General features: G+C 44.5%; 1 protein-coding gene across 1 annotated transcript in view; it reads left to right on the top strand.

The window, feature by feature from the left end:
- The window catches only part of LARS2 (leucyl-tRNA synthetase 2, mitochondrial), a gene marked incomplete at both ends in the record, with an annotated part of 122,291 nt that extends 96,770 nt beyond the window's left edge, over window positions 1–25,521 (top strand). Inside the window, 7 exons of the mRNA XM_084247783.1 lie at window positions 262–362; window positions 3,478–3,660; window positions 5,111–5,280; window positions 6,884–6,961; window positions 7,722–7,833; window positions 23,235–23,362; window positions 25,411–25,521. Of these exons, the coding sequence (XP_084103909.1) occupies window positions 262–362; window positions 3,478–3,660; window positions 5,111–5,280; window positions 6,884–6,961; window positions 7,722–7,833; window positions 23,235–23,362; window positions 25,411–25,521 (883 nt within the window). The remainder of the gene's footprint in view (window positions 1–261; window positions 363–3,477; window positions 3,661–5,110; window positions 5,281–6,883; window positions 6,962–7,721; window positions 7,834–23,234; window positions 23,363–25,410) is intronic.
- Window positions 25,522–26,312: the final 791 nt, after the last annotated feature.

Below are 26,312 nucleotides of genomic sequence, written 5' to 3'. Positions count from 1 at the left end.
GTACAGTTCTCTGAGCTTCCTGAAGAAAATGCAGACCTGCCTCAGACCTGTGTGGGCTGTGGGCCTGAGTTTCCTCATGGTGTCTGTGCCAGTATACCTGAAAAACAGGGAACACAGACTCCCCCTTCCAGGTCCTTCTATGTTATGATTCAGTATAGGCTTACTTGGCTTTTAAATCACTTTCATTCCTTTCTATGTAAAAAGTCATATTTTGAGGGAATCTGATGGGGTATAAACTGTGTTTCCTTTATCTTTTCTCAGAGAGCCTTTTCACAAGCTGCTGGCCCAAGGCCTTATCAAGGGGCAGACATTCCGCCTACCCTCTGGGCAGTATCTGCAGAGAGAGGAAGTCGATCTCACAGGTGAGGATGGCCTATCTGGTCCCACAGGCCTGGGCTCCAGCCGGGCAGCAGGCAGCCTCCACAAGGCCTGGCTGGGTGGAGAATCCAGAAGAAGGGACCTGTGGTCTCAGAGCTTAAGCTTGCTCAGCCCTCTGCAGCGGGGGCTGGGGCTGGCTGGCTGCTCTCTGCCCATTCACATCCAGCGTCAATACCAGTTAGCTTCCGGCAGGGTTTTCACCTGTGTGTGACAGAGGGTTCTCCTGCCCGAGTCGACGTTTAATAGCCCATCTCAGGGACAGAGCGCCCATGCCTAAGAGACATCTCCCAAGATTGGGGTACCCCCAGCATTTCTTCCCTTGTAGCTCATGTCAGGCCTTGTGCCCAGAGCACCCAGAGCAGCCCAGGCAGCACTCCCCTGGAGGCATTTCCTTCAGCCCCGGACTTCCCTCTGCTCCCAGCTACTGCAAGCCTTTCCCCTCTACTCCGTGTTGCCACTCTTCCTCGGAGAGACTTCCTCCTATAGGATCTCTAGGTGGTAGGATGAGGGTAGCATGTGCATCCAGCATTGCAAATGAAACAAGGGGCATGTCAGAAAATGGGGAGAGGGTGTGCATAGAGGCAACTATGAGGAACCCCCAGCACACTGGCCATTGCACTTAGAAAAACCAGTAGCTAATAAATGGGGTTGGGTAAATCCAATAACCTTTTAAATGGGTGGCCTCCCAAGAGAGATGCTTGGGTGGAATCTGCCGATGGAATGGCCTGATGAAAGCAGTGGTAGAGCAGGGCTTGGAGCAGACACTGGGGCCTATGGGAGAAAAACCCTTTGGAGAAGCAGAAATTGGCAGTGCTTCTCCACTACAGGCCAGGGCTAAAGGAGCCACGTCCAGGGGTGCATGCATTTCAGCTGTTAGCAAAGTGCTTGCTGAGTTCTGGAAGGGCTGCCGTGGACAACGGTGTGGTTTGGGTACTCCACGTGGGCACCCAGCCCTGGGGGGTGGGCAGGGCCTGAAATCCAGCCCCTTGACTAGGGCCCCATCTGCCAAAAAAGGGCACTGGTTTTTTTACCTCTCACTTCTGCTCCAAAAGACGCTTCTTTCCTCATCTGCACAACAGCCCTGTAAAGACGAGCCGCAGCCCAGAGGGGATGAGCAGGGTAGAGGGGCGAGTGGTTCCTTGAGCTTTGTCACAGGGAGCAAGGATGAAACATCTTCTAGAACTGCAGTCTCCCTGCTCTGATGTCATGGGCCAGGGCTGTGAACATCTTTCCCCTCCCACCCAGACTTGCCCCAGGGCGAGAACACCTGCATTAGTCTTCCATCGGCTTCATGGCTGGCCCCTTTTGAAGTGTGGAGTGGCTGTTCGGTACATAGAGCAGACCCTAGGGAGTTTGGTTGCTTTGGAGCAAGGAGTCATTTGACTAGAAGAAACAGAAATTTACCCTATAGCGGGCTTAGCACAGGGATAGGGCTGTCACCACACGCAGTCGCAGGGAATGCAGCTGGGCCTTGCACGCCTCACATGCCAAAAGTCACCAGCCACTCCTTTCTCCTCTCTCTTTCTCAAGCCTTGAGTTCCTCTTCTCGCTTCTCTCTGTTCTCCTTCCAGGCTTCCTTCTGCCCTCCCCTAATTTCAGTCTACAGAGTGACCTTGGATAAGCAGCCATAGTGCCAAGTCTTGCCCTATCTCCTTGGGACCTTAACGTTTCAGTACCCAACAGCTTCCAACCAATTTCTGTCTCTTGGTAGCAGTTCCTGAGAAAAAGGCTTAGCCTGCTCTGATGTGCTTCCTGGTCCCAGCCTCTGGGCCTTGGCAGCAAGTGCACCTCGTCCAATGGTGGCCATTTAGGCCGCCTCCTGTTCCAGGGGTGTGAGGGTGGGGAGATGTTTCCAAAGAAAGGTGTGGTGGGCTGGCCCCACAAAGGAACACCCCATCTTTTGTGAGCCCCGTAAGTAACTCCTTGTGGCCGACACTGCAAGATCATGTTTTGGTGACTATGACAAAGAGGGGGCGAGCAGGCCGCCATGTGAAGTAAATCTCAGGGTGATTCCTCCTCTGAGCCCCAGACTGGTCAGCGGCCAGCTTCCATTGGAGACCCAGAATCCACAAAGAAAATAACAACGTGTGGGCCCCCCCAGTGGCCCAGAGGTTGAGCGCTGGGTTGCAAGCTGCCCGCAGCCTCTGCAGCGCCGGTTCTATCCCCGGCCGCCAGCGAGGGTCCCACATGGCGCGCAGACCTCTCCTGCCACCCGCTGCTCCCCCCAGCAGTGTGCTTCGGTCCTTCTGCCTGCTCTGCTCCCCGCTCTGGCTCTGGTGAATTCTCTCACCCTCCCGCGCTTCTGACTGTACCCAGTGCTTGTATAAATAAATAAATAAATCTTAAAAAAAAAAAAAAAAAAGAAAATAGCAACATGTACAAGGCTTTCTTATCCTCTCCTTACTCCCTTTTTAGTAAACAAATAATTTGTTTTTATAAAAAGGGAAATTTCTTTGTCTTATTTTGTCATTGAGGCAAAACTAATGCAGCTCATTATAGCTGTACTATATACTCAAAAGAGGAAGATTTGTGGTGGGAGGTAGGCTTCGTTTATTTATAAACAAATACATTTTTTATTATGTAACATAGGGAAGAAAAAGGCACACTAAGTAATTAGTGGGAGTCTTTAAATTAGTGGACAGCCTTTAAATGTTGAATTGCTCACCCATTACAGCCTTACTGCGTTTTATTGTACTACACTTTATGGTGCTTCATAGATATTGCTGAGGTTTTTTTGTTTTACAAATTGAAGGTTTTTGGCAAAAAAAGATTATGACCCACTGAAGGTTCAAATAATGGTTAGCATTTTTTAACAATGAAGTATTTTTTAATTAAGATATAGACATTGTTTTTTCAAGATATACTGCTGTGACACACCTAATAGATGACAGTGTAGGGTAAACACAGCTTTTATATGCACTGGGAGACCAAAGAAGTCCTGGGACTCGCTTCATTGTGATATTCGCTTTAGTACAGTGGTCTGGAATATCTCCAAGATGGGACTGTGTTTGCTTATTGAATATATTTTCATAGGACCAAATCAGAACCACACACACAACCACACACATGCACAATACTGATGTGTTGTCTGCTGTCTAGGTTCTGTTCCTGTTCATGCAAAAACCAAAGAGAAGTTAGAGGTGACCTGGGAGAAGATGAGCAAGTCCAAACACAATGGGGTGGACCCCGAAGAAGTTGTGGAACAGTACGGCATCGACACCCTCCGGCTCTACATCCTTTTTGCTGCCCCTCCAGAGAAGGATATCTTGTGGGATGTGAAAAGTAAGTCACCTTCTTCCTCTTCCTGGCCTGCCTCCTTTGTGATTCGCCTGGAACAGGATTTTGGGGAGGAAATGTCGTTGCTGAAGCCGGTAGAGGAGAATTCTAGGAATCAGTTCCAAGAAGCAAGTGGCAGCTTGTCCAACTTCCTGTAGCCTGAGGCCAGTGTTCTCAGATGTAAGGGAGCCTCAGAATCCTGGGGGAACTTGTTGCAATTACAAATCTGAATCCCTGCTCCAGAGCAGGGCCCAGAAGCCTGCCTTTAATAAGCCCTCTAGTGTTCTGATGAGGTTCTATGAGGACCCTACTTTGAGAACTATTTCCTTGAAGAAAGATTGGCTGCCAAGGGACTCCTAGGCCCACTGTGACCTGCCCAGGCCAGTCCCCTCCTGATTTATCTTAATTACCAATCTAGAAAACCCCAGCAGGTCCTGTGGTCTCTACAGTCACCCACAACAGCCTCTATCTCTTCAGGGGTTACTTCTCTCTCCAAAGTTGTTTAGATCTAAAATGTTCTGAGGTAAAGTGACCTTGGGTATCTGGATCTTCTAGAAAAAAACCATTCAACACACAGGAAAGACCTGCACTGGCCCTAATTTGGCTAGTCCTATGACCCAGGGCCACAGGGTAAGCCATTCAACTTTTCCAGAAGATTTGATTAGCAACTCCATTGGATAAATGTGACTGAAATATATAATACATGTCTGGTGAGGACAGGGGTTAAACACCTCCTGCTGGATAGCACTTCAGCTTCGAGGTACAACCCATTGGGCCTGCATGTTACCCATTCATGTGCCTTTTACTGGGCCCAGCCCACTGTTGGTTTCTCGAACGTTTTGTCACAGCAAATTTTCTTACTCTGGGAGGCAGTGCACTGACTCCCTCCCAGCCTGTCCTGGCCCAGTGACAGCTGGTGGGCAGCACTTGGAGTAACTGAGTACTGTAACTGAGCCTGCGTGGTCTGGGGCTCCAAGATATGGCAGAATCAGACCTGGTCTGGATGCCAGAAGCCAGAAGCCACCCTAGGGAGTATGGCGAAGTGTGTCTTCAATTGACAGGTGCTCATCTTAGCTTAGTTATGGTGGCCCTAGCATCCATGGCTTCACTTTCTGAGGTTTCAGTTACTCGCAGACAATCTCATCTGAAAATACTATAGTACATAAGATATTTGAGAGAGATCATATGCATAGAACTTTCACTGCAGCCTATTGTTATAATGGTTCATTTTATTGTTAGTTGTTAGTTCATCTCTTGCTGTGCCTAATTTTTAAGTTAGGCTTTTCATAGGGATGGGTAGGGGAAAACAGTGTAGACAGAGTTTGGTACTATCTGTGGTTTCAGGCATCCGCAGGGTATCTTGGACTGTAACCCCTGCGGAGGAGAGGGTTGCTTCAGAACCAAATCAGACATTCTCATGGGTGATCTCTTTCCCATTTTCTGCCACTAAACTTAGCTGACGCTCTCCCTGGGGTGCTGAGATGGCAGCAGCGTCTGTGGTCCTTAACAACCCGATTTATTGAGGCCAGGACTTCGGGGGAGATGCCCAGGCCTCAGCTGCTGAGTAACCAGGAGAAAGTGGAGGCCAGAAAGCTCCAGGAGTACAAGAACTCAGTCATCAATCAGGTCGGAAACTTCCAGGGGACACTGTCGACTCTGTAACTGAGCCCGCATGGTCTGGGACCTGCCTTGTGGTGGGCCTCTGCGGGTTTTCTTCCTTCCCTTACTCTAAGGGCCCCCTTGCCGTGATGAGTTGGTCTTAACATTTTGGATATTTCACCACAGTGGAGCAACAGTACGGAGACGCTGGCAGGAAATGGCTCTCGCTGCTGACGGCTCACACTTGTCCCTCCCGGATCTCAGGAAGCTACCCGCTTTCCGTGTTTCGTTCTGAGCACGTCCAGGCAGAGAACCAAATTCAGCATCATGCTGATGCTATGCTACATGTGTTATGTGAACAGAGATAGAGCTTTAGAGGTGAAAGAAGCTTGGAAAGGTTCTCTTCTTTTACCTCATTTTACAGTTGGGGACAGAGATAAGGTCAGAGAGGATAAATTCCTTTCGGGAAGTCACACAGCTAGTGAGGACCTGGGCAGATTAGAATCCAGGTTGTTAGATTAGAATCCAGATGTTCAACGTGGTGGGGACTTTCCCATTCAGTGACAGTATATAAATGTCTAAATCATCTTAAAAGATTCTTCTTTAACAATAAAGTCCTTCAAATTTTTTATCTGGAAGTCTGTGAGAAGCCATGACATTCACTCTCTTTAAAAACTGTGTGGGAAAAAAATGCCGTCTGTCTTTGAAAGAAGACATTTAGGGAATCTGGAGCCTTTTTTTTTTTTAATGAATGCCAGATAGCCAAGCGCTCCTTAGGCGGATTTTTTTTTTTTAAGATGTGCTGAATCAAACTTATAAAGTCAGCCAAGGTCACCGATTGGACTCTGATAACCGGCGGCTTTGAAGGAAGAGGGTTGTTCCTCCCTGTTTATATGAGCTGAAAGGGTCTTGGGCCCAGCCTGGTCTCATTTGGCGACACTTCTTCAGTTTTATTTCCATCTAATGTCGATGAACTGCTTCCTAAATTGAATGTACTGACCCGAGTGATGCCTGAATGATCATTTTTGTGCCACATGTTTCTTCTCTGGGTTTGGCAAATTCTTCTATTCTGTCAGATAATAGAATTGGGTTATTGCAACAAGTTGGAAACTCTTGACATCTAAAGATGTGTTATTTTTCTGTATTCTTACCCATGTTCAAAATCAAAAAGCACACGAGTAAGAAAGAAGCTGACAACTCCTATTGGTGTTTTTATGTTGACTCCATATTTGAAAATGTAAAACTAACCTCATCCCACATACTAATACCATTCATTGTGAATTCAAGTCATATACCAAGGAGAAGTCACATCCTTTACTCCCTATCCTAATGTTCTGATGTTTGCTCATCAGTGAGTCCTGCCTCCTATTCAGGTAATTAGCAGTGTCTTCTTCAGCACCCATTATGAGAACCAATAGTATCCCAGATAGGGCAGAAGGGGAACTGCCTTGAATGGTGGAGAAGCGTTGCCCTCTTTGTGCTGCTGAAATATTATGGTTATTTGAACTAGTGAATATATTTAAAGTATCTTTGATCATATTCAATTTTACGTGTTTCTGATAATTCAGTATTTTTGTGGAAATCTTAAAGGAATTTTGAAACTGGTGAGTAATTCATCTTTTACCAATAGGTGACTACCCATTTCACAGAGGATTTCTCATTGAATTCTGTGATTTCTCAGCTGATGGGACTCAGCAGTGCCCTCTTGGTAAGTGGCCTGTCTGTCCTCATGGGGGTGTGTGTGCAGGCTGGACCAGGGGACCCCAGCCATGTGGTCTGCAGGGCCCCAGGTCAGGGACAGAGAGCAGAGGCTCTTTTATCTTAAAGAAGCATTTATTTCACAAGTCACAACTTATTTTATAGCTGGGAGGGTAAATTAAAAAAAAAAAAAGGGCCTCCCCTGGTGGCGCAGGTGGTCAGGCAATTGAGCACCGTGCTGTGAAGCTGTCTGCAGCCTCTGCAGTGCGGGTTCGATCCCTGCTGGCTGGCAAGGGTCCCACATGGTGCAGCAGACCTCTCCTGTCTCGCCCGCTGCTCCCCTCAGCAGTGTATTTCGTCAGTCTGCCTGTTCTGTTCCCCACTCTGTCTCTGGTGAATCCTCTCACCCTCCCGTGCCTCTGGCATGTACCCCAGTTCTTGTATAACTAAATAAATCTTTTTTTAAAAATACCTAAAAACAAACAAACAAACAAACAAACCTCTGATTTAAGACCAACCTGGATTCTACCCCAGACTGCCTCCAAGGTAGGGCAGTTGTGAGAACTCACTGAGTTAACATCAGCGTGAGGGTGTGCTACATGCTCCGTTAATATACTTGTTGCATGGCTGCAGCTGTTCTAATACTAAGATTAGATGGAAAATGAGCTTTGTCCAGAGGCTTTCTTTCTACTGCTGTATCCCTGAACTTCTGATGCCTTAATGGCCTTTCTTATCCTTACCTGACATTGGTGTTCTTTTCTCTTCTTCAGCAAGCTTCTCAGAGAGTAGTTCTCCACAGCCCCGAGTTTGAGGATGCCCTGTGTGCCCTGATGGTAATGGCAGCACCGATGGCCCCTCACATAACCTCGGAGCTCTGGGCAGGTAGGTGGGGATGCCTTGTGTGACCAGAGACCACTAACTAACTTGTGTCCTCAGGCCCCTTGTGAAGCATTCGGGTCCTTATTTATTGGGTGTCCAGCGTTTGGCATCTACCTCTCTGTCTCTTACTCTGAATGGCAGTATTTTTCTTCGATGTGGTCACCCCTGCCAAAGGGAAAGACATTTCCCTGCTTTGAGCAGTGTGCCCCAACCAATGTGAATCTTGCTCTCACCACAGAACATTCTTTCTCATAACTCAACCTCCTGGTATCCACACATCATCACCCCTTTTATCTTCTTGAGATGGAAATTCCCGTTTAGTCCCACTTGACAGGTAGAGAAGAGGGCACCTGGAATTAAAATGAAGATCTGAAGTCACCCGTTTAGACTGTTTAGACAGTTCTAATAACCAAAAGTTTATTCCTAAAGTAGCCATTGGAGCAGATCCAACAGCCTGAGGCCCGGGTGGGTTAAATGGATGCCTCCACCCGCTTGGAGCTCTGGGAAGTGACTGGAGAATCTGTGTTTATAACCAGCTTCTGGATGATCTACAGATGCACAAGCACTTGAGGGCCTGTGGCAACTGCAAGACCTGGCTGTCAGATGAAAGCCTAGGGCAAGACTGCTCAGTGCTTTCCCTCTAGGTCAGCCTCTTACGAATGTTCTACAGGGCCCATTAGTAATTCCAAAAAGCACCCCTAGAAATATCTACATTGTCTTCCTTTAAGAAATCATTTGAACTTTATTTACATTAGACTATCTTCTCTGTTCATTTTTTTTCCTTTTCCTCTTTCTTATCTCTATTTTGTATTTCAATATGGAGCTTCTTGTTAGAAGAAAAAATAGAGTTCATTTGTCATTAAATCCTTTTGCTCAAGTTATTCTCAGTCCACTTCATAAAGCTAGTGTAGTATGGGCAAGTCAAGTGTGTTTCACTGTGTCAATGCTGAGTTCTAGATCCCAGCAGGTACAGGCCAGTTGCTTTCCTGTGTCTTTAGCAGTGGCCCTGATGTAGAAATGGAAATTAAGTGAGAAGGTGCTATGCCAGAGGACTTGCCCTGGCTGTGCTGGCCCAGTCCTCCAAACCTTGGCTTCACATGGTTCCTGTAATAACTCCTGTGGACGTTTTAGACCCGCTTGCAGGAGATGTGCATCCAGGCATGCTGCATTTACATAATGCATTTATCTGGTAGCAAGCCTCACAGCAGCCCTTCCCCAACACCTTGTCTGAAGGCCAAGAAATGTCATAGGGAGAGTATCATTGGGTCACGACATGAGTGCTCTTAGTCATTGACTCTACACATAGAGTCACTGAGTGGAAGCTTATCATCACAGTCTTTCAAAGACTACTATGAGATGAAAAGCCAAGCAACTGCAAGAAGGAAGTGGGGAGACATTTATTTGTGCTGCCAAGTGAGTCGACTCATAATGAGGAGAAGGCCCTCACTGGGTGTGTGATCCTTTAATGAATTCTTTGAGCCCTCTGAGAGCTGACCTACATCTTTTGCCTCTCTTGGCCCTGCAGGCCTCGCACAGTGCTGGCACTCAGCAGAGGCTAGACATACACTGAGAAGGACCCTCTTTTCAAATATGATACAGTCTGGCTACTTGATGATTGCTTTAAGCCCAGAAGCCTTACTACCCTTATGGACTTAAAAACTTAGGGTCATCTTATTAATAGGTCCACTCTTTTCAATGACTACTTCAAAAGTGATCCATGTTAATTAAGGAAAATAAAAATGGTATCATGAGTCTCCCCTGTACAAAATCTCCCACAGTAGGCCTCAATCCTTCCTTAGCTTTGAACTTTAAAAGGTACTGAACAAATTTAGGTAAGAGTTTTAGAAAGGTCCATTTCTGCTTCCATGGGCTTAGCTCCTAAAATTCTCTTCACATCAGTGGAATCATGGCCCAGACAATCAGGGATCTTGAATACATTCTTAAATTGGGCTTGGGTCAAGCATCTAGGGAGAGGCAAATTGACACGTAATTGGTCTCCCAAAGAAGCAGGGAACTTAAGGGGGAGTCTTCAGTCAATCCAAAAATAGCCCATCTGATATGCTTCTGCCTTGGCAGTTGCATTTACATAAAAGATCTCTCCTAATTAAATATACTGATGCCGTGTCACAGAGAAGAGATGCATGTTGACCAGTCAGGGAACCAAGAGTCACATAAATAAAAACTGACTGCGAATCAATTTTTGAACTGATTTGAACTTTCTTTAAATTCTAAACTCTTACCTAAATTTGTTCAGCACCCTTTAAAGCCCAAAGCTGGACCTCCCTGGTGGCGCATGGGGTTAAGCACCTCACTATGAAGAAGCTATCCGCAGCCTCTGCAGCAGAGTTTGATCCCCAGCCAGCCAGGGAGCAACCCACATGGTGCAGCAGACCTCTCCTGGGTTCCCCGCTGCTCCCCTCAGCAGTGTGTTTCAGTCAGTCTGTCTGTTCTGTTTCCCACTCTGTCTCTGGTGAATCCTCTCACCCCCCCCCCAACCCCCGCATCTCTGGCTTGTCCCCCAGCTCTTGTATGCATAAATAAATAAATCTTAAAAAAAAAAAAGCCCAAAGCTAAGAAAGGATTGAGACCTACTGTGGGAGACTGTGTAAAGAGGAGACTCATGATACCGCTTTTATTTTTCCATAATTAGCATGTATCACTTTTGATTAGTCATTGAAAAGAATAGACCTATTAGTATGTTTGGGGAATGAGAAGAATTTGAGAATTATTTCAAGTTCCTGCCTCTCAAGTGCTTTTCTGGCTGTGAAAGGTAGGTGGGAATTGTGGATTTTTAGACGACAAAGTAGCCCCCATTATATCAGAAAGATGTGTTTATATCCTTTGATTTTAAAAACAGTTCTCCTGATTGATTTAAGGGGCCTGTTGGAGATCAGACATTACAGTCTCATTCCAAATTGCTTGGTAAGTTTTGGGGAGAAGCAAACATTTGTTTCTTTCCTTTGTAGCTAAGATGAAACTGTTATTTTTCCCATGCCCCTTCCATATAGTATCAACAAGTATCTCTGTCAAAAAGAATGTGTTTTCCATCCCTTGAAGAAGCAGAAGATCTGTTTGCTGCTGCTCCTTTTTTTTTTTTGGCGGGGGCACGGAAGGGGGGAGATGTGAGGGGTGGTTAAAACTATGTACTTAGTTTGGATTTTATCCTCTTTGGTATCTAAAGCCTCTTCAAGATGTTCAGCCAAGTGCTGAAGTTCATGCAGTGGAATGATTTGCCAGGCAGTTTTTGTTTATGTACCGTATCTGCAATTTCTGACTTTAAACATCCATCAAAAAAAAAAAAAAAAAAAAAAAGGCAAAGAAAAGGAAGGGAATGCTTGGGAAATGGCTGCATCAGAGCCTGTTCCTCCCACCGTCTGAGGAAGCCAACAGGTCTGTCTCTGAAGTCCCCTGCGGATTTATTCTTTGCTGCTTGAGAAATTGAATCAAGATCTGATTTACTTTAACAGAAGGGGTCTTTGTTATGGTCCCCACAAGATCCTGCTTTAAGGTATTCTAATTAAGTAAAGTGTATTTCATTATGTTTTAGGTCATTTTTGGCACTTTCCAATGAGCCTTTTCTAACCAAGCTTTAGCATCTTCTGACCCCTCCAGTATGTGGATTCGTTAGGAGAAGATGGAGAGGCTTGGGCTCGATATCCCTAGATGAGTCTGAATTCTTTAATGAACTTTCAATTCTGAGATTTGAGAAGTACTTAGGAACAGTACTTAAGAACAGCCAGGGCTTAATATCTACATACCAGTACTTGGCAGGATACCCCTTTAGTAAAGCTTGCAATTATAAGTGACAATGAGGAAGAATAGCTGATTTAGAAGGAGAAGGGAGCCTCCCCTGTGGCGCAGCAGTTGCGTGCTGGGTTGCGAAGCTGCCCGCAGCCTCTGCAGCGCTGGTTCGATCCCCGGCCGCTGGGCGAGGGTCCCACATGGCGCGCAGACCTCTCCTGCTGCCCGCTGCTCCCCTCAGCAGTGTATTTCGTCAGTCTGCCTGTTCTGTTCCCCGCTCTGGCTTTGGTGAATTCTCTCACCCTCCTGCGCTTCTGACTGTACCCAGTGCTTGTATAAATAAATAAATAAATCTTAAAAAAAAAAAAGAAGGAGGAGAGGAAGTGTTTATAAGGATTTTGTGAGGGCTGGACAAGGTTCTAAGTAAAGTGAAGGCCAAAGTGGTAAAGAAAGATAACAACTAGAACAGATTTTCCATGAATCTGTGGGAAAGACAGCTTTAAATTTCCACATTTGCATTAACTTTAGCTAAGGAATCTTCCAGGGTGGCAAGTGTCAAGTTTGAGTTATGCCCAGAAGCTTCTTTATGCCAATTAAAGAAAGTAGACCACGGGATATACAGAATTTTCTTTCCTTTTAGTTCTAAGTCACCTCTCAAGCAATTTTGTTCATCTCAAAAGGTCTCTGTTATGGCCACTATAATTCCAAATTGTCTTTGGTGAAATTTGCACCAGTGGAAAAAACACTAATAAGCATTATAGTAAGAAAATAGAGAGAAGGCGGGTACTCGGCCTGGGGCTGGCACAGCATTGGGGTGGAAAATCTGTCTCTGCTGTCCATGGGGCTTAGTGCAGCTTCCCAGGGTTAGCAAAATGTTCATCTCTGAGTATTTCCAGTTTACAGACAAGATATACCAAAGCAAATAATAATAAGAAGAAAAACACCAAGATATATTTAGCAGTATTTTGATTTTGTTTCATTTGTAAACATTTTTAATGACTGCACTGGTTGTCTGCGGACACCAAGTCTTTGACGATGGTCCTGCTAATGTGTCCAATGGCTGCTCCCCAAAAAAATCCACCAGGTGTGACACGGCACCTCCATCTTTGGTCCCATCTCTACTTCCTTGAAATAGAAAAGACAGTAATGTATCTAAAACCCCTGATAATGTGTCAAATTATCTTCCTGAAAAGCTGTTCCACTTTCCACTGTAGGATCTCTTTTTAAAGTGTATATTCTGTCCCATTGACTTAATTATTGAATTTCTCCAAAAGTTTTCACATCTGACAAGCTAACCTCCCTTCCCTTTCCATAACTATTTTCACTCTTCTCACTGATTTATTTTTTAGTAGAACTTGGGTATGATTTTGTTACGTTTCCCCCAGTGTCTCCTTGAGATTTGATTGAAATTTGGTCAAACCTGGAATTCCTTTAGAAATCTTCACAGCTTCCCTGCACTGGGTCTGTCTGTCCGTTTATTCAAGGCTTTTTTATGTTCAGTCAAGTTTTATCATTTTCTTCATTACAGGTTCTGCATACTTCTTAAGGTTATTCTCAAACAGTTTATTTTGTTATATTTTATCTCTGCTCTTGTGACCGGAATCATTTTCCTTTTATAACTGTTGACTGATAATGACTGGCATATAAATTTTTAGAAGTTCATTTGATATTTATTCTCTACCCAGATGCCCTCCAAATCTCCCTCACTTTGCTTAAGGTATTTGCTTAAGGTATAAAATCCTGAATTTTCTGGGATTCTACAATCAGCAAATAAGATTAAGTTTTCTCCTTTATTCCTTGTGTCCTGGTGTCTGTTTATTTTATTTAATTTTTTTTATTAATTTACTGCTTTGAAAATCCCATGCAATATTTTTTGGTTTTTTTTTTTCCAGTGAGGTTACCCCACCAACCTTCTTACCTAAGAACTACTTTATCCAGGTTGGGTATTTATCATGTCATTCTTTTTTCTTTTTTTCTTTCTTTTTTCTTTTATACATTTTTTACATCATTTTTCATTTTTGCACAATGTATGCATTTTCATCTTGGTTATAGTCCCCATACAATTCGCATCCCCCTTCCTCTGATCCTGCTCCCTCCTCCTCCACCCCCCACCAGTGTGTCTTTGGTTTATAGTTGCTTGTTGATTTTGATTTTTACTTTATTATAATTAGGTTTTTTCCTGGTCCCTTATTTAGGTTTTCTAGATTCCTGCTAAGTGAGAGCATCTGGTATTTTTCTTTTTCTTTCTGGCTTATTTCGCTGAGCATGATCCCTTCCTGCTCCATCCATGTTGCTGCAAATTGCATGAGTTTATATTTTTTGATTGCTGACCATTGTGCATATGTACCACATCTTCTTGATCCAGTCATCTATTTTTGGGCATTTGGGTTGTTTCCATATCTTAGCTATCATAAATAGTGCTGCTATAAACATAGGCATGCAGGTACCCTTTTGAATTAATGTTTCTGTGTCCTTTGGGTAAATATCTAGGAGTGGAATTGCTGGATCATATGGAAGCTCCATCTTTAGCATGTTGAGGAATCTCCACACAGCTTTCCATAGTGGTTGGACCAGTTTGCACTCCCACCAGCAGTAAAGGAGATTTCCTTTTTCTCTACATCCTCGCCAACATTTGTTGTTGCTAGTTTTTTTAATATGTGCCATTCTCACTGGTATGAGATGGTATCTCATTGTAATTTTGATTTGCATTTCCCTGATTACAAGTGATGGTGAACATTTTTTCATATGCCTGTTGGCCATTTGCATTTCCTCTTTGGAGAAGTATCTTTTTAGCTCTTCTGCCCATTTTTTGACTGGTTTATTTACTTTGTTTTTCTTGAGTCTCATCAGCTCAGATTGTAGATTTTTGTGATCAGTCCTTTATCATTAGTGTTGTATGTAAAAATTTTCTCCAAATCGGTGTCTCTTTGTTTTGGTTACTATCTCTTTTGCTGTACAGAAGCTCTTTAATTTGATGTAGTCTCAGGTGTTTATCTTTGCCTTCACTATCACTGCTTTGGGTGATATGTCTTTAAAGATGTTACTGAGTGTCATGCAGTGTTTAGCCTGTATTTCCTTCTATATATTTTATGGTTTCAGGTCTTATGTCTAGTTCTTTAATCCATTTTGAGTTGGTTTTTGTGCATGGTGTGAAGTAGTAGTCAAGCTTCATTCTTTTGCATTTAGTGGCCCAGTTTTCCCAGCACCATTTGTTGAACAAACTTTCTTTGCTCCATTGCATATTCTTTACTCCTTTGTCAAAGATTAATTGACCATAAATCTGTGGGTTTATTTCTGGATTTTCTATTCAGTTCCATTGGTCCATGTGTCTGTTCTTGTTCCAGTACCATGCACTTTTGTTTATTATGGCTTTGTAGTATAGTTTGAAGACTGGGAGTATGATACCTCCATTCCCTTTTTTGTTCAGGAGAGCTTTGGCTATTCAGGGTTTTTGGTGGCTCCATATGAATTTTTCAATATTTGTTCTATTTCTTTGAAGAATGTTATTGAAATTTTTATTGGAAAAGCATTAAATCTGTAAATTGCTTTTGGTAGGATGGCTATTTTGATAATGTTAATGCTTCCAATCCATGAGCAGGGGATGTCTTTCCATTTCTTTGTGTCTTCTTCTATTTCTTTTAACAATGTTTTATTGTTTTCTATAAAACAATAGTTTTTATTGTTTGTGTATAGGAAGGCTACTGATTTTTGTGTATTGATTTTGTATCCTGCTACTTTACTAAACTGATTGATTAGTTTGATTAGTTTTTCTGTGGAGTTTTTAGGGTTCTCTATGTATATTATCATATCATCTGCAAATAGTGAGAGTTTAACTTCTTCCTTCCCTATTTGGATTCCTTGTATGTCTTTCGCTTGTTTTACTGTTCTGGCTAGGACTTCCAGTATTATATTGAAAAGCAATGGTGAGAGTGGACATCCTTTTCTTGTTCCAGATCTTAATGAAAATGCTTTTAACTTTTACCATTGAGAATGATATTGGCTATGGGCTTGTCATATATGGCCTTTATGATGTTGAGGTATGTTCCTTGTATCCTGAGAATTTCAAAGCCCTTTATCATAAATGGTGTTGTACTTTGTTGAAAGCTTTCTCAGCATCTACTGATATTATCATATAGTTTTTATATTTCTTTTTGTGATGTGTTGGATTACATTGATTGGAAAATCCCATGCAATATTAAAGAATTCTGGCAAAGGCAGTCTTGGTTCATTTCTAGATATAAGGGGACCTCAGGCTTCCCTGTAGGATTTGATGTTGGTAGTAGGCTTAGCATAGATATTCCTGGTCACACAAAGGAAGAAACCTCTGTCCTTGTTTACCAAAACTCACATCAGGAACAAGAGCTGGGTTTGACTCAGCCTCCATTGTTCAGTCATTGAGGTTTTCTATCATTTCCTCTTAATGTTCCCGTTTGCCCTATTGATACGATTTGTGCCCAGTTAACTGATTGCCTAATAGCAAGTTATCGTGGGATATCTATCTTAACCATGGCATAGTAGCCTCACTGTACTGTTATATTATATTTGTTAATGTTTCCTTTAGAATTTTGCGGTTGTTTTACTAAGGACGATCCATTTTTTTTCTTGGCACGTGTCATCAGGTTTGGGAATGAGGCTTTTACTGACTTCACCACAGGAGCTGAGTTGAGTTGCTGCTGTCTTTTGCTGTGCTGTAGCATAAACTAAGATATGAGACATTCACCCAATCTTTGCTGGATAGATAGAATGCCCTAGTAGGAGAGCAGTGGTAGACCCTGCCAAGCTACATTATATTATGTTACATTACATTGGATTATATTATATTGGATTATGTTAAATTACATTATGCAGCCTTTTATTGTCAGGAAACATGGCTCTTTCATTTAGCATTGGTGATCACATTAAGTTTTTCATTAACACGCTGTTAATTCTCTCCTAGTCTTTGTTCTGTCACAAGCTGATCTAATTTGTCATAAACATGCTCATTCTCACTCTAGAATACACACATCTCTCCCTTTCATCTTCCTTCTTTGTCGCACATTATCTGTCTGCCTTCTTCATTTCATTTCTCCCAGGAAGGACTCATTTAAATGGGGTTTTCAAAAACTCCCTCCTTGCATGCCTCTCTAGTCTTTTTGTTGAGACAGAGGACTGGGGTAGTTGGGGACAGAGAGAATCTGATTTCTCTAGGACCCTGGCCCTGCCTGGCAGGTGTTACAGTACAAGTGGACTGCACTGTGGCCTTGCCTGTCTGTCCTTGTGTGACAAGATCTCCAAGGAGACATATACTAAAGCAAGCTCATAGAGCCCAGTTCAAACTTTTCTCCCAGGACTTTTCCTTGGGACATTTGTGAGCTGTGTTATCATAAGGAATGAGTTAGATTGAATCTTTAGTTTTGCTTCTGATCATTTAGTCACTCAGTAAGCATTTCTTGAGCATGTATGACGTGCCAGGGTCTGTTCTAGGCATTTGTGGGGAAGCTGGAGAGTGCAGTCTGAGTGGAGGACATTGTAGGCTGTGTCCATTTCAGTTGGTAAAGTCTTCCCTCAAGTTTTACAAACCCATAAAAACTAATATTTCTTTAATTCAAAGAAACAATGGGAGCCTCTGCTCCTGGCCCCCACATGTGCATGTGTGACATCCCTCTGGATGAGCCACTGGGGCTGTGACACAGTCAAGTAAAGGGTCTACACATCAGGAGTATCACCCTGGTCATTGACCCTCTGGTGTTGGCCAGGTGCCCTCAGAAGAGAATGGGAACATGGCCCCTTCCTGCCTCTCCCCGCAGATGGTAAGGGCTGAAGTCACTGGTTCAAAAATCCTTTGCAAACAAGACAACTGTGTTGTGAAGGGCTTTGTTGTTAATCACTCTCACTGTCACTCATTTTCATTCTAAGATTTTATACAGTTTTTACACATTTCATTTATCCTAGAAAACTTAGCTTTCATGTAGCTTCTGACTTCATTCCTTCATCTGTGAAAGATGACCTTAGAATGATTCCAAAGGGAATCCAGCCAGGGTGGAATGATCTGGAGTTACCATTTCCCAGAGTTCATGGGTTTTCATTGGAGAGAACCTCTCCAAAGAGATTGAGATCTGTCTTCTAGGTGAGATTTACAGTCCTGTTGGCAAAACAGTCATCATTGCACTGGATAAGGAGGGGACATTTCAGAAAAGCCCAAAATGCTTAGCACCTATTTGTCCTGTGCCAATCCTTTAATTGTAAAAACAGAACCAATGTCTTTTCAGTTTGTAAACTTACACAGGATGAGGACATTTTTTCCCTTTCCTGAAGCTTTGGGTCTTTCACATTCAAGACACCACATCTGAATTCACTGAAGTTACCTTTTATTCGCCCTCCTAGAATATTGTCCTGTCCAGATGAGGGTGTTAGCTGCTTGCTTGGAGGAAGTTTGCATATTTGGAGCCATGGATATTGTTTGCAGATAAAGGACACAAGGTTTCCTTAATTGGTAGACAATAAAAAAGCAGAAAATCACCACACAGGGAGCTCCTTGGTGCTCTGGTTGAAGGGATCTTTTCATCATCATCAAACACGACCTTTCCAAAAGGCAGCAACCTGGCTGGATCTCAGGGGCATGAATGAAAAAAGCCAATCTTGAAAGTTTATATACTCTGATTCCCTTTATATAACATGCTTGAAATAACAAAATTATAGAGATGGAAAACACATTGGGGCTTGTCAGGGGTTAGGGACTGGCAGAGGGGGCAGTGGCCATAAAAGGGAACACAAGGGAGCCTTGTGGCAACAGAACAGCTCTGTGTTAGTGTTTCATAAAGCTACACACACACACACATACACACACACTAGTGCTTATGAAACTGATGAAATAAGCTCTGTGGATTGTACCAATGGCAACTGCCTGGTTTTGACATTGTGCTATATTTTTTCTAGATGTTTCCACTGGAAGAAGCTGAGAAGGTGTACACAGGGCATCCTGTACATTTCTTTTTAACATCCTATGAACCTATGATTATTTCAGAATAGAAAAAACTCACAAGTTCTGAGTGTTGAGATTCTAGTTCTGGAACATAGTAGACCATGAGAGAGAAAGGAAAGGAAAGAGGAATTTACTTCTAGTTGTAGAAGGTCTTAATAGACACAAATACTAACATACTATGCAAGCATTTTTCTCTCTTACTATATTGGAGAATGTTTCTATCTCAACAGTTAGAGACCTGCCCCCACCCCTTTTCTTAACAACCATAAGGTGACCCACCCTATGAGTGATTCATTAGTCATTTAACAGTCTTCCACTAATGGGCATTTGGGTGATTGACCTTCTTTTGCTATTTCTTTGCTATTTCTGCTTTGAGATTAGCCTCTCATCCAAAATACAAGTTGTTTAATATGTAGTGATAAGATCTTCTTTCTGTTTCTCTGACCAGTTTCATAGTTCTACAGTGAGATTTCTTTTCACTTTTGCCTTGGGCTTCTAATTCATGTGATCTCCAAGTCTTCCATCTTCCATAGTTTAATTGGGAGGGTCTCAGCAAGGTGACCTTTCACCTCCCTTGAGATTCCGAAGTAACACATAGTCTTGAACTATCAATCTTGAACTGTAAATATTGCAGCTGTAGTATTTTACCAAACACATATGCTGTATTCATTAATTTCAACTAATTTACAAACAAACCATGTAGAGGGGTGTGTGTGTGTGTGTGAGAGAGAGAGAGAGAGAGAGAGAGAGAGAGAATTGTGAGGGAGATAAGTTATCTACTGTTCTACTTATGGTATTTTATACTTCACTGTGGGTGCTGTGTCAATGTTGTTATTTCAAAATGTTGTCAGGAGATCCATTTCTGTGGTTAAAGGCTAAAGTGAAGACCCTTCTTGTTCATTTTCTTGGAACTGCCAGGGCTGATGAAGCACAGTGCGGTCAGACATGAGTGCCCAAGTCCTCTCTTGTGTGTGCTTGTGGGCAGCGGGGGTTAAATGCCCAGCACGCATCCCCAGTGCCACCGTGTCACGACCACCTCACCAGTCTCCGAGTGGGAGAGGTTGGTTTTGCTTATTTTGCAGGAAGGTCAGTGGCAACAGTTCTCCCAGAGGAGGGAGACACAGGAAGGGCAGTCAAGGACAGCCAGCCCCGCGTGGTGGCCTGAAGTGCCAGGCCTTACCATTCCCCACCCTGTGTTCAGAACTTCACTGTGTGTTTCCCAAATGTCAGCTCTTGACCAGACCTGTGTCACATAAAGCAACCATTGTATCTGTATTTGCCATGCAACTGTTGTCTTTTTACTTCCCTAAAAAGAGCAGGGATGTGAAAAAACTACGTAGAACCGGGGTCGTGAGTTTCAGTTCCTCCGGCTGAACAGGATGCCCCAATCCCACGTATATGGAAACACACTGGTGAGGCCCAGGCCGCTATAAATAAGCATGCTGATTGCTCCAGGAAGGCTGGGCTTCCTCATTTTTTCAAGTGGATTTTGTAACAGCTTCTGCCCAGAACATTTACGTCCAAGGTCCTTTCATCTCCCAGGCATCCTGTCCAACTGCCATGCAGAGGCTCTGGAACTCTTCCCACTGCAGCTGGGTCACGGGACAAGCCTTCCTGGGCCAGCCTGCTGAAATAAAGGGACGACGATCGCCCTTCCGTGACCGCCGTCTTGTATTTAGATATGAGTCTTAATAGAATCCCTTCTGAGGGACAAGCAGGAAGCCACTTTCTGCTTCTGCCAAAAGGCACATCTGTTAGAAATGGAATAAGCACAGGCACCCCAGGGCCCGGGGCCAGCCAGGCCCCAGGAGTACATCTTCCACACAGCTTGATCCTCAGATTCTCGGGGCCTCCACTTCCCTCCGATCAACTGGAAACACAGGGTCATAACAAGAGCGCCAGATAGGGAAACACGTAAAGATACAACACATAAACCTGTGGTCCCAGCACGACAACCAAGGCGGCTCAACAGGCCAGACCAGACCAGGGCTCACACAGAGTGGCCAAGGCTGGCTAGGAATTGTCTGTTATAATCCGGGACAACGTGAGGAGCTTGTGCTTAGGATATAAGTTAGCCATGTCCCTAAGCATATGTGTGCGTTAGGCAAATAACTCTTTGGTGGCAAGACTTTCTCAATGAAGGACACAACGTGCCAGTCATGTTCTGGCCCGTCCTTTACCTCATCACAAAAAGGCGCTTTCAGTAGCTTTGAAGTGAACAGTGCTGAAACCATCCCTGGTAATATATATATATCATAAAAGAAAAAATCACAAGCCAGTAGGGAAGAGTAGATTTATTTAACAAATTGGGTTTGGAAAATAGACTGTGCATTTTTTTCCCTGATGTGCTCACACATTACACACAAAATAATTTATAGATAGATTCAAAATGTAAAATGGGGAAATAATGAAATCTTAAAAAGAAACCAGAAGAAGTATCTTGAACAGATCTCACAGTTTGTGGGGAAAAAAAAACTATTTTAAAAATTACGGAGGTAATAAATGTTCCTTGTCCAAAACTGCAAAAAAATTTTTTAAAAAGGAAAGATCAACCATATTTCTTCCTTCCAGAGATAATCACTGCTACAACTCTGATTTTTTTTTTCTAACCTTTTACCTGTTTACACATAGACTTAATAAAACTAGGGTCATATTATATATTAAAATACATACCATAGGGCCTCCCTGGTGGCGCAGCGGTTGAGCGCTGGGTTGCGAAGCTGCCCGCAGCCTCTACAGCACCAGTTTGATCCCCGGCTGCTCCCGGGCCCCTGGAGGAGGGTCCCACATGGCGCGCAGACCTGTCCTGCCGCCCGCTGCTCCCCTCAGCAGTGTACTTCGGTCCTTCTGCCTGCTCTGCTCCCCGCTCTGGCTCTGGTGAATTCTCTCACCCTCCCATGCTTCTGACTGTACCCAGTGCTTGTATAAATAAGTAAACAAATAAAACTTTAAAAAAAAAATACATACCATAGTGTATCATCCCTTTCCATGAAATTATTACAGTCATAGCTCATTTTATGATATTTATTTGTACTATTATACTTCACAGATATTACTTTTTTTTTTTTTTTTTTACTAGACCCTCCACCAGCAAAAAGATTATGACTTGGGAAAGGCTGAGACAGTGGTTAGCATTTCTGGCAGCAAAGTATTTTATAATGAAAGTGTGTAGTACAATGCTTTATTAGACTGTAATAATTTTACTGCACACTTAATAGACTACAGTGTAGCGTAAGCATAACTTCTGTATTTGCTGGGAAATAGAAAACTTGTGTGACTCGCTTGATTGCAATTGTTGCTTTGCTGCTGCAGTCAGGAGCCAAACCTGCACTATTGCTAAGGCATTCCTGTAACTTAAAACATAGGAAAAAGGAGAACACAAAACCAGCACACACCACGGCCCTGGTGGTAGCAGTTGGTTTTACATTTTGTGTATTTAGTGTTCATTAAATACATTACATTACTATCAAAGTATCTAGCTCTAAGTATCTTTATAATATCTATTATTTACTTATAAAATTAGGTAAAAGTTTTAAAAAATGCTACCCGGGTAAATATAAATTTCTTCTTTGTATTTTGACCTTTTCCAAATTTTTTGCAAGGAGCATGCATTACTTTTGTCGCTAAGTAAAATAAAATAAAAAAATCATTCACAGCCCGTTGTTCTTGGCACTGGTGTTAGGAGGTGGAGGTTCATTCTTTCTGTTCCAGATTCAGCTTCACACCATCCCCTGAGCCCTGGGCTTGTCACTCAATTGCATCTCCTGGTCTCAAGGCTTATAACAGGGGGGCTTCTCCACCACCACTGGAGGAGCAAGGCACCGCCCCCCACCCTTGCCTGCCTCTCCCAAACCTCCTCTGGAAAGACAAGGAGGCAGTGGGGATGTGGCTAGGCTGGGGGTACCAGGACCTGTTTTTCTGATGAGTGTACTTCCTGCACATTTGGGGACTTCTCATGCCCAGGATATTGGCAGGGACTTTAAAACCAAAACTTTCCGTGGTTGAGGTCCCAAAACACTGACAGCTGGCCTTGTGCAACTCTCTGGGTGCTGAGTGGGAGTGTGCTGGACCCAGGCACCTCTGCTTGGAGACTGAAGCACAAAGCATTCTGGGAAATAAGACTTGAAGGGTTTCCGTCCTCCTTTCTTCCTGTGTCTGACCCACTCTGAAGCAATGGGTAATCAGTCAGAACCCCTCCTAAGAGAATGTTTAATGGGAAAGATTTGAGATGCTTCTACGATTCAGAAGGAGCGCCCCGCTGCTCTGGGCATGTTGGCTCCAGTGATTCTGAGTAAAATGACTGGGTGGGAGGTCCACAAGCATTTGAGGGCAGCAAGGAAGCAAAAGGAGCACACTGGTTTGGGATCCATTCCCAGTGACACAAGCATTCCTAACAACTGCAGAGAGACCAAGTCAAATCAGCAAGCTTGTTTTCCCAAATGCATAAAGAACACCATGTCCATCTACCTTTACAGCTCTGGGCACTGAAAAAAGAAAGCAAGTTGCCTATCAACCTGGGACTATAAGCTAGGCTAATGTTAGTGGGGGACACATAATAGGCTGTGAAACGCTGTGTGTGGCCTTGTGGCCTCCAGGAACCTTCTCAGACCAGCTCCAAGCCAGACTGTGTTGGGGTGAACACTTTCTCTGCTGCTCTGTGGCCCCTGCATGTGCTCATGATCCCTGAACCTTGGCCCTGCAGGCCTGGCACTGGTGCCAAGAAAGCTCTGCGCCCACTATGCCTGGGACACCAGCGTGCTGCTTCAAGCGTGGCCAGCCGTGGACCCGAAGTTCCTTCAACAGCCTGATGTCGTCCAAATGGCTGTTCTGGTGAGTGTCTCCCACTGCCCTCAGGGCCGACGGGTCACTGTTGGAGGTTTGTCATGAGGCCTGAGCAATCCCAGCCCTCATCCTACCCTTCCCACCTGTCTCACCCTCAATGACACCTTCAGTTTTGAGATCACCACATACCAAAAGCTGGTGAGCATAAAACTCTCACGGCCCCGGAGGGATTAGAAAATGGAAATTAAACCTGTGCTTGGTGACAAGTCCTAATTGTCTTCCTCTCTGGCTGAGGACTGTCTCAGTCTCCCTCTTATTCAACTGCTTTTGGCTCTTTCAGGGAGGAGGAGGAGGGCGGGAAGGTTGGCGATGCAAGGAACAGCACCTCCCTCTATAAAGAATGTTGCAGAAAGCCTCGAAGTGTTTCTTTTTGGTAAATTGGGTCATTTAAAAATACATGAAAGTAGTTTTTTGTTTAAACCCTTTAGTACAAAAACTCATATTTTAGCCTTCATGTCATTTTTATATATTTGAATTGTTTAAGATGAGACACTTTGTTAGACTATTTCTTGAGTAGGCTGCTGTAGCTCAAGAGGGAAAGCCAGGCAGGGGTGGCATTTCTGTGTCTTCTCTGAACCACAAGTGTGACCAGGTAGTTTACATCCGATTTTTTTTAAAGATTTATTTATTTATGGATACAAGAGCTGGGGTGCAGGCCAGAGGTGTGTGTGGTAGGAGGAAGGGAGGGTGAGAAGAACAGGACAGGTGAATTGACTCCTGAAGGGAGCAGAGGGCAAGACAGGAGAGGTCTGCTGTGCCATGTGGGTAGCTCCCTGACTAAAGATGGAACTCGTGCTGCAGCAGCTGCAAATAGCTTCATAGTGCTGAGACTTCACCCCTTGCACCACGAGGGAGGCCCTACATTCAAATTTTTAGTGAGCTCTTATCAGCCTATAAGGTAGCTATTTCCTATTCTCATTTTTAATTCCGTTGAAGAAAGGCTCAGGGGAGTTAGTCACCTTCCCCAGGGGTGGAGTTATCTACTCCACAGCAGGCACAGTGCTAAGCTCAGCGGACACAAAATCAAACATGACAGACAAGGTCCTCCCTCAGGAGCCTAAAGCCTGGTGGCAAAGAGAATGGGAGAGAAAAAGGAAAGAAAAAGCATTGCCGTGAAAGTATTGCTGTGAAAAAAAGTATTGCCGTGAAAGTGCCGTGAACAAACCCACCTAAGGCTGAGGGAGGTGTGGGCTCTGCCAGCCCCACTCCCACCTCTTCTGCACTGTGTATACCCCGGGCCTACTCCCTGACCCAGCTGGAAGGTCAGTTTTTCACCCAGGAGCCCGGCTCCTTCAAAGCCCCCTGGTCCCCACCCTGCTGGGGCCCTGCTGGTCCCTACACTTGGTTTCCGCTGCCCCACTTTGCTTAGAGGGGAGGAGTGGGACTGCCCTCGGGGGGCTTCTTCCAGCACTCCTCGAAACCCGAAAGAGCCTTGCAGCACAGAGAGGGCATTTCTCTAACTGGAGTAATGTTTATAAGAAATAACTCGTGCAGGGCCTCCCCTGGTGGCGCAGCGGTTGAGCCCTGGGTTGCAAAGCTGCCCGCAGCCTCTGCAGCACCGGTTCGATCCCTGGCTACTGGGCAAGGGTCCCACATGGCGTGCAGACCTCTCCTGCCACCCGCTGCTCCCCTCAGCAGTGTACTTCAATCCTTCTGCCTGCTCTGCTCCCCGCTCTGGCTCTGGTGAATTCTCTCACTCTCCCGAGTTTCTGACTGTACCCAGTGCTTGTATAAATAAATAAATAAATCTTTAAAAAAAGAAAAAAATAACTCATGCAAAACTGAAAATTCGTCCTCAGCACAACTGAGAAATACCAATTTGAGAGACAGAAGTTTTAGTTTACAAAATGTCTTCCCATTTTGCTGCAGAAAAGAAATTTCATTTTGGTAATTGGTAAAATCATTTTTGATCATTGAAATGAAAACATACGCAGGACCCCCAGCAGCACACCCAACTTGAAGACCTCAGGTTGGGGCACTGTGCCCTGTGGCAGAACTTCTGTAGAGGCCTGTGTTCTGTCCCCCTGTGGTCTCAGTTGGTGTCATGGCCAGAAATAGAAGCTGTGGCAGAGTCCATGCTCTGTGTGCCCACAGCATATGCCAGCACTCGGGATGCAAAGCCCAGAGGCACCACCCTATCCTCATGAAGCTTAAGCCCCAGGAGGGACATCTGGGGGGCACACGAGTTGTCACACATGGAAAGTTTAGCCTCGAGGTTAAGACATGAGAGCTTGGGAGCCAGACCATCCTCGGTGTCTCCACTGTACAAAATACTTAAGTTCCGAAGCCTCAGTTTCCTCAGAAACTGAGAAAATGGAGGCAGACATAGTGCCTGCCTGACCCAATTGTTGAGGCAGTGTTGTAACACCCGGAGTGCTTAGCTGCCCCAGGGTACACTATTGTCCCAACCAGATTTCTGTCCATTTACTAGCCGAGAGGGGGAGCCTGAGACCCACCCGCTGGAGGGGACTGTCTTGGATAAGGTAACTCAGGGAGTCCCAGGGAGCCAGAATCCGTGAAGGGGTGCCCATTAAGGGGTAGCAGGGGAAGGCTTCTGGGCACCAGGGCACATCCAGAGGCCACATGCCACACTCCCCAAACCCCACTTGTGAACAAGAATGACTCGGCTCCCTTGGAGAGCCTTCAGCATGGTGGCTTAGGACCAGGCCCTGGGTTCCTGGGAAGCACCAGAGGTCGTTAAGTCTAGAAGGAGGGGGTCGGTGTTGTGCTGGGGCCACCCATTGAAGAGGGCACTCTGAGCTGGCTCCTTCCATCCTGGCTGGGAGTCTTGACCAAGGTAGAGGGAGAAAGTCTTAGGAGCTGCTCGCTTTCCACAGGTTATCTCACTTCCCTCGATCAAGAACCCACAGCATTCTTTCCTTAAAGGAGAGAAAACCGAGACCCAGGGCCCAGAGTTTTCGAGTCCAGGCCTGAGAAT

Source organism: Talpa europaea, assembly GCF_964194135.1.
Source record: "Talpa europaea genome assembly, chromosome: 11".
In the NCBI taxonomy this organism is placed as follows: Eukaryota; Metazoa; Chordata; class Mammalia; order Eulipotyphla; family Talpidae; genus Talpa; species Talpa europaea.
Note: the sequence above shows the minus strand (reverse complement) of the source record. Positions and strands in the feature narration are given on the sequence as shown.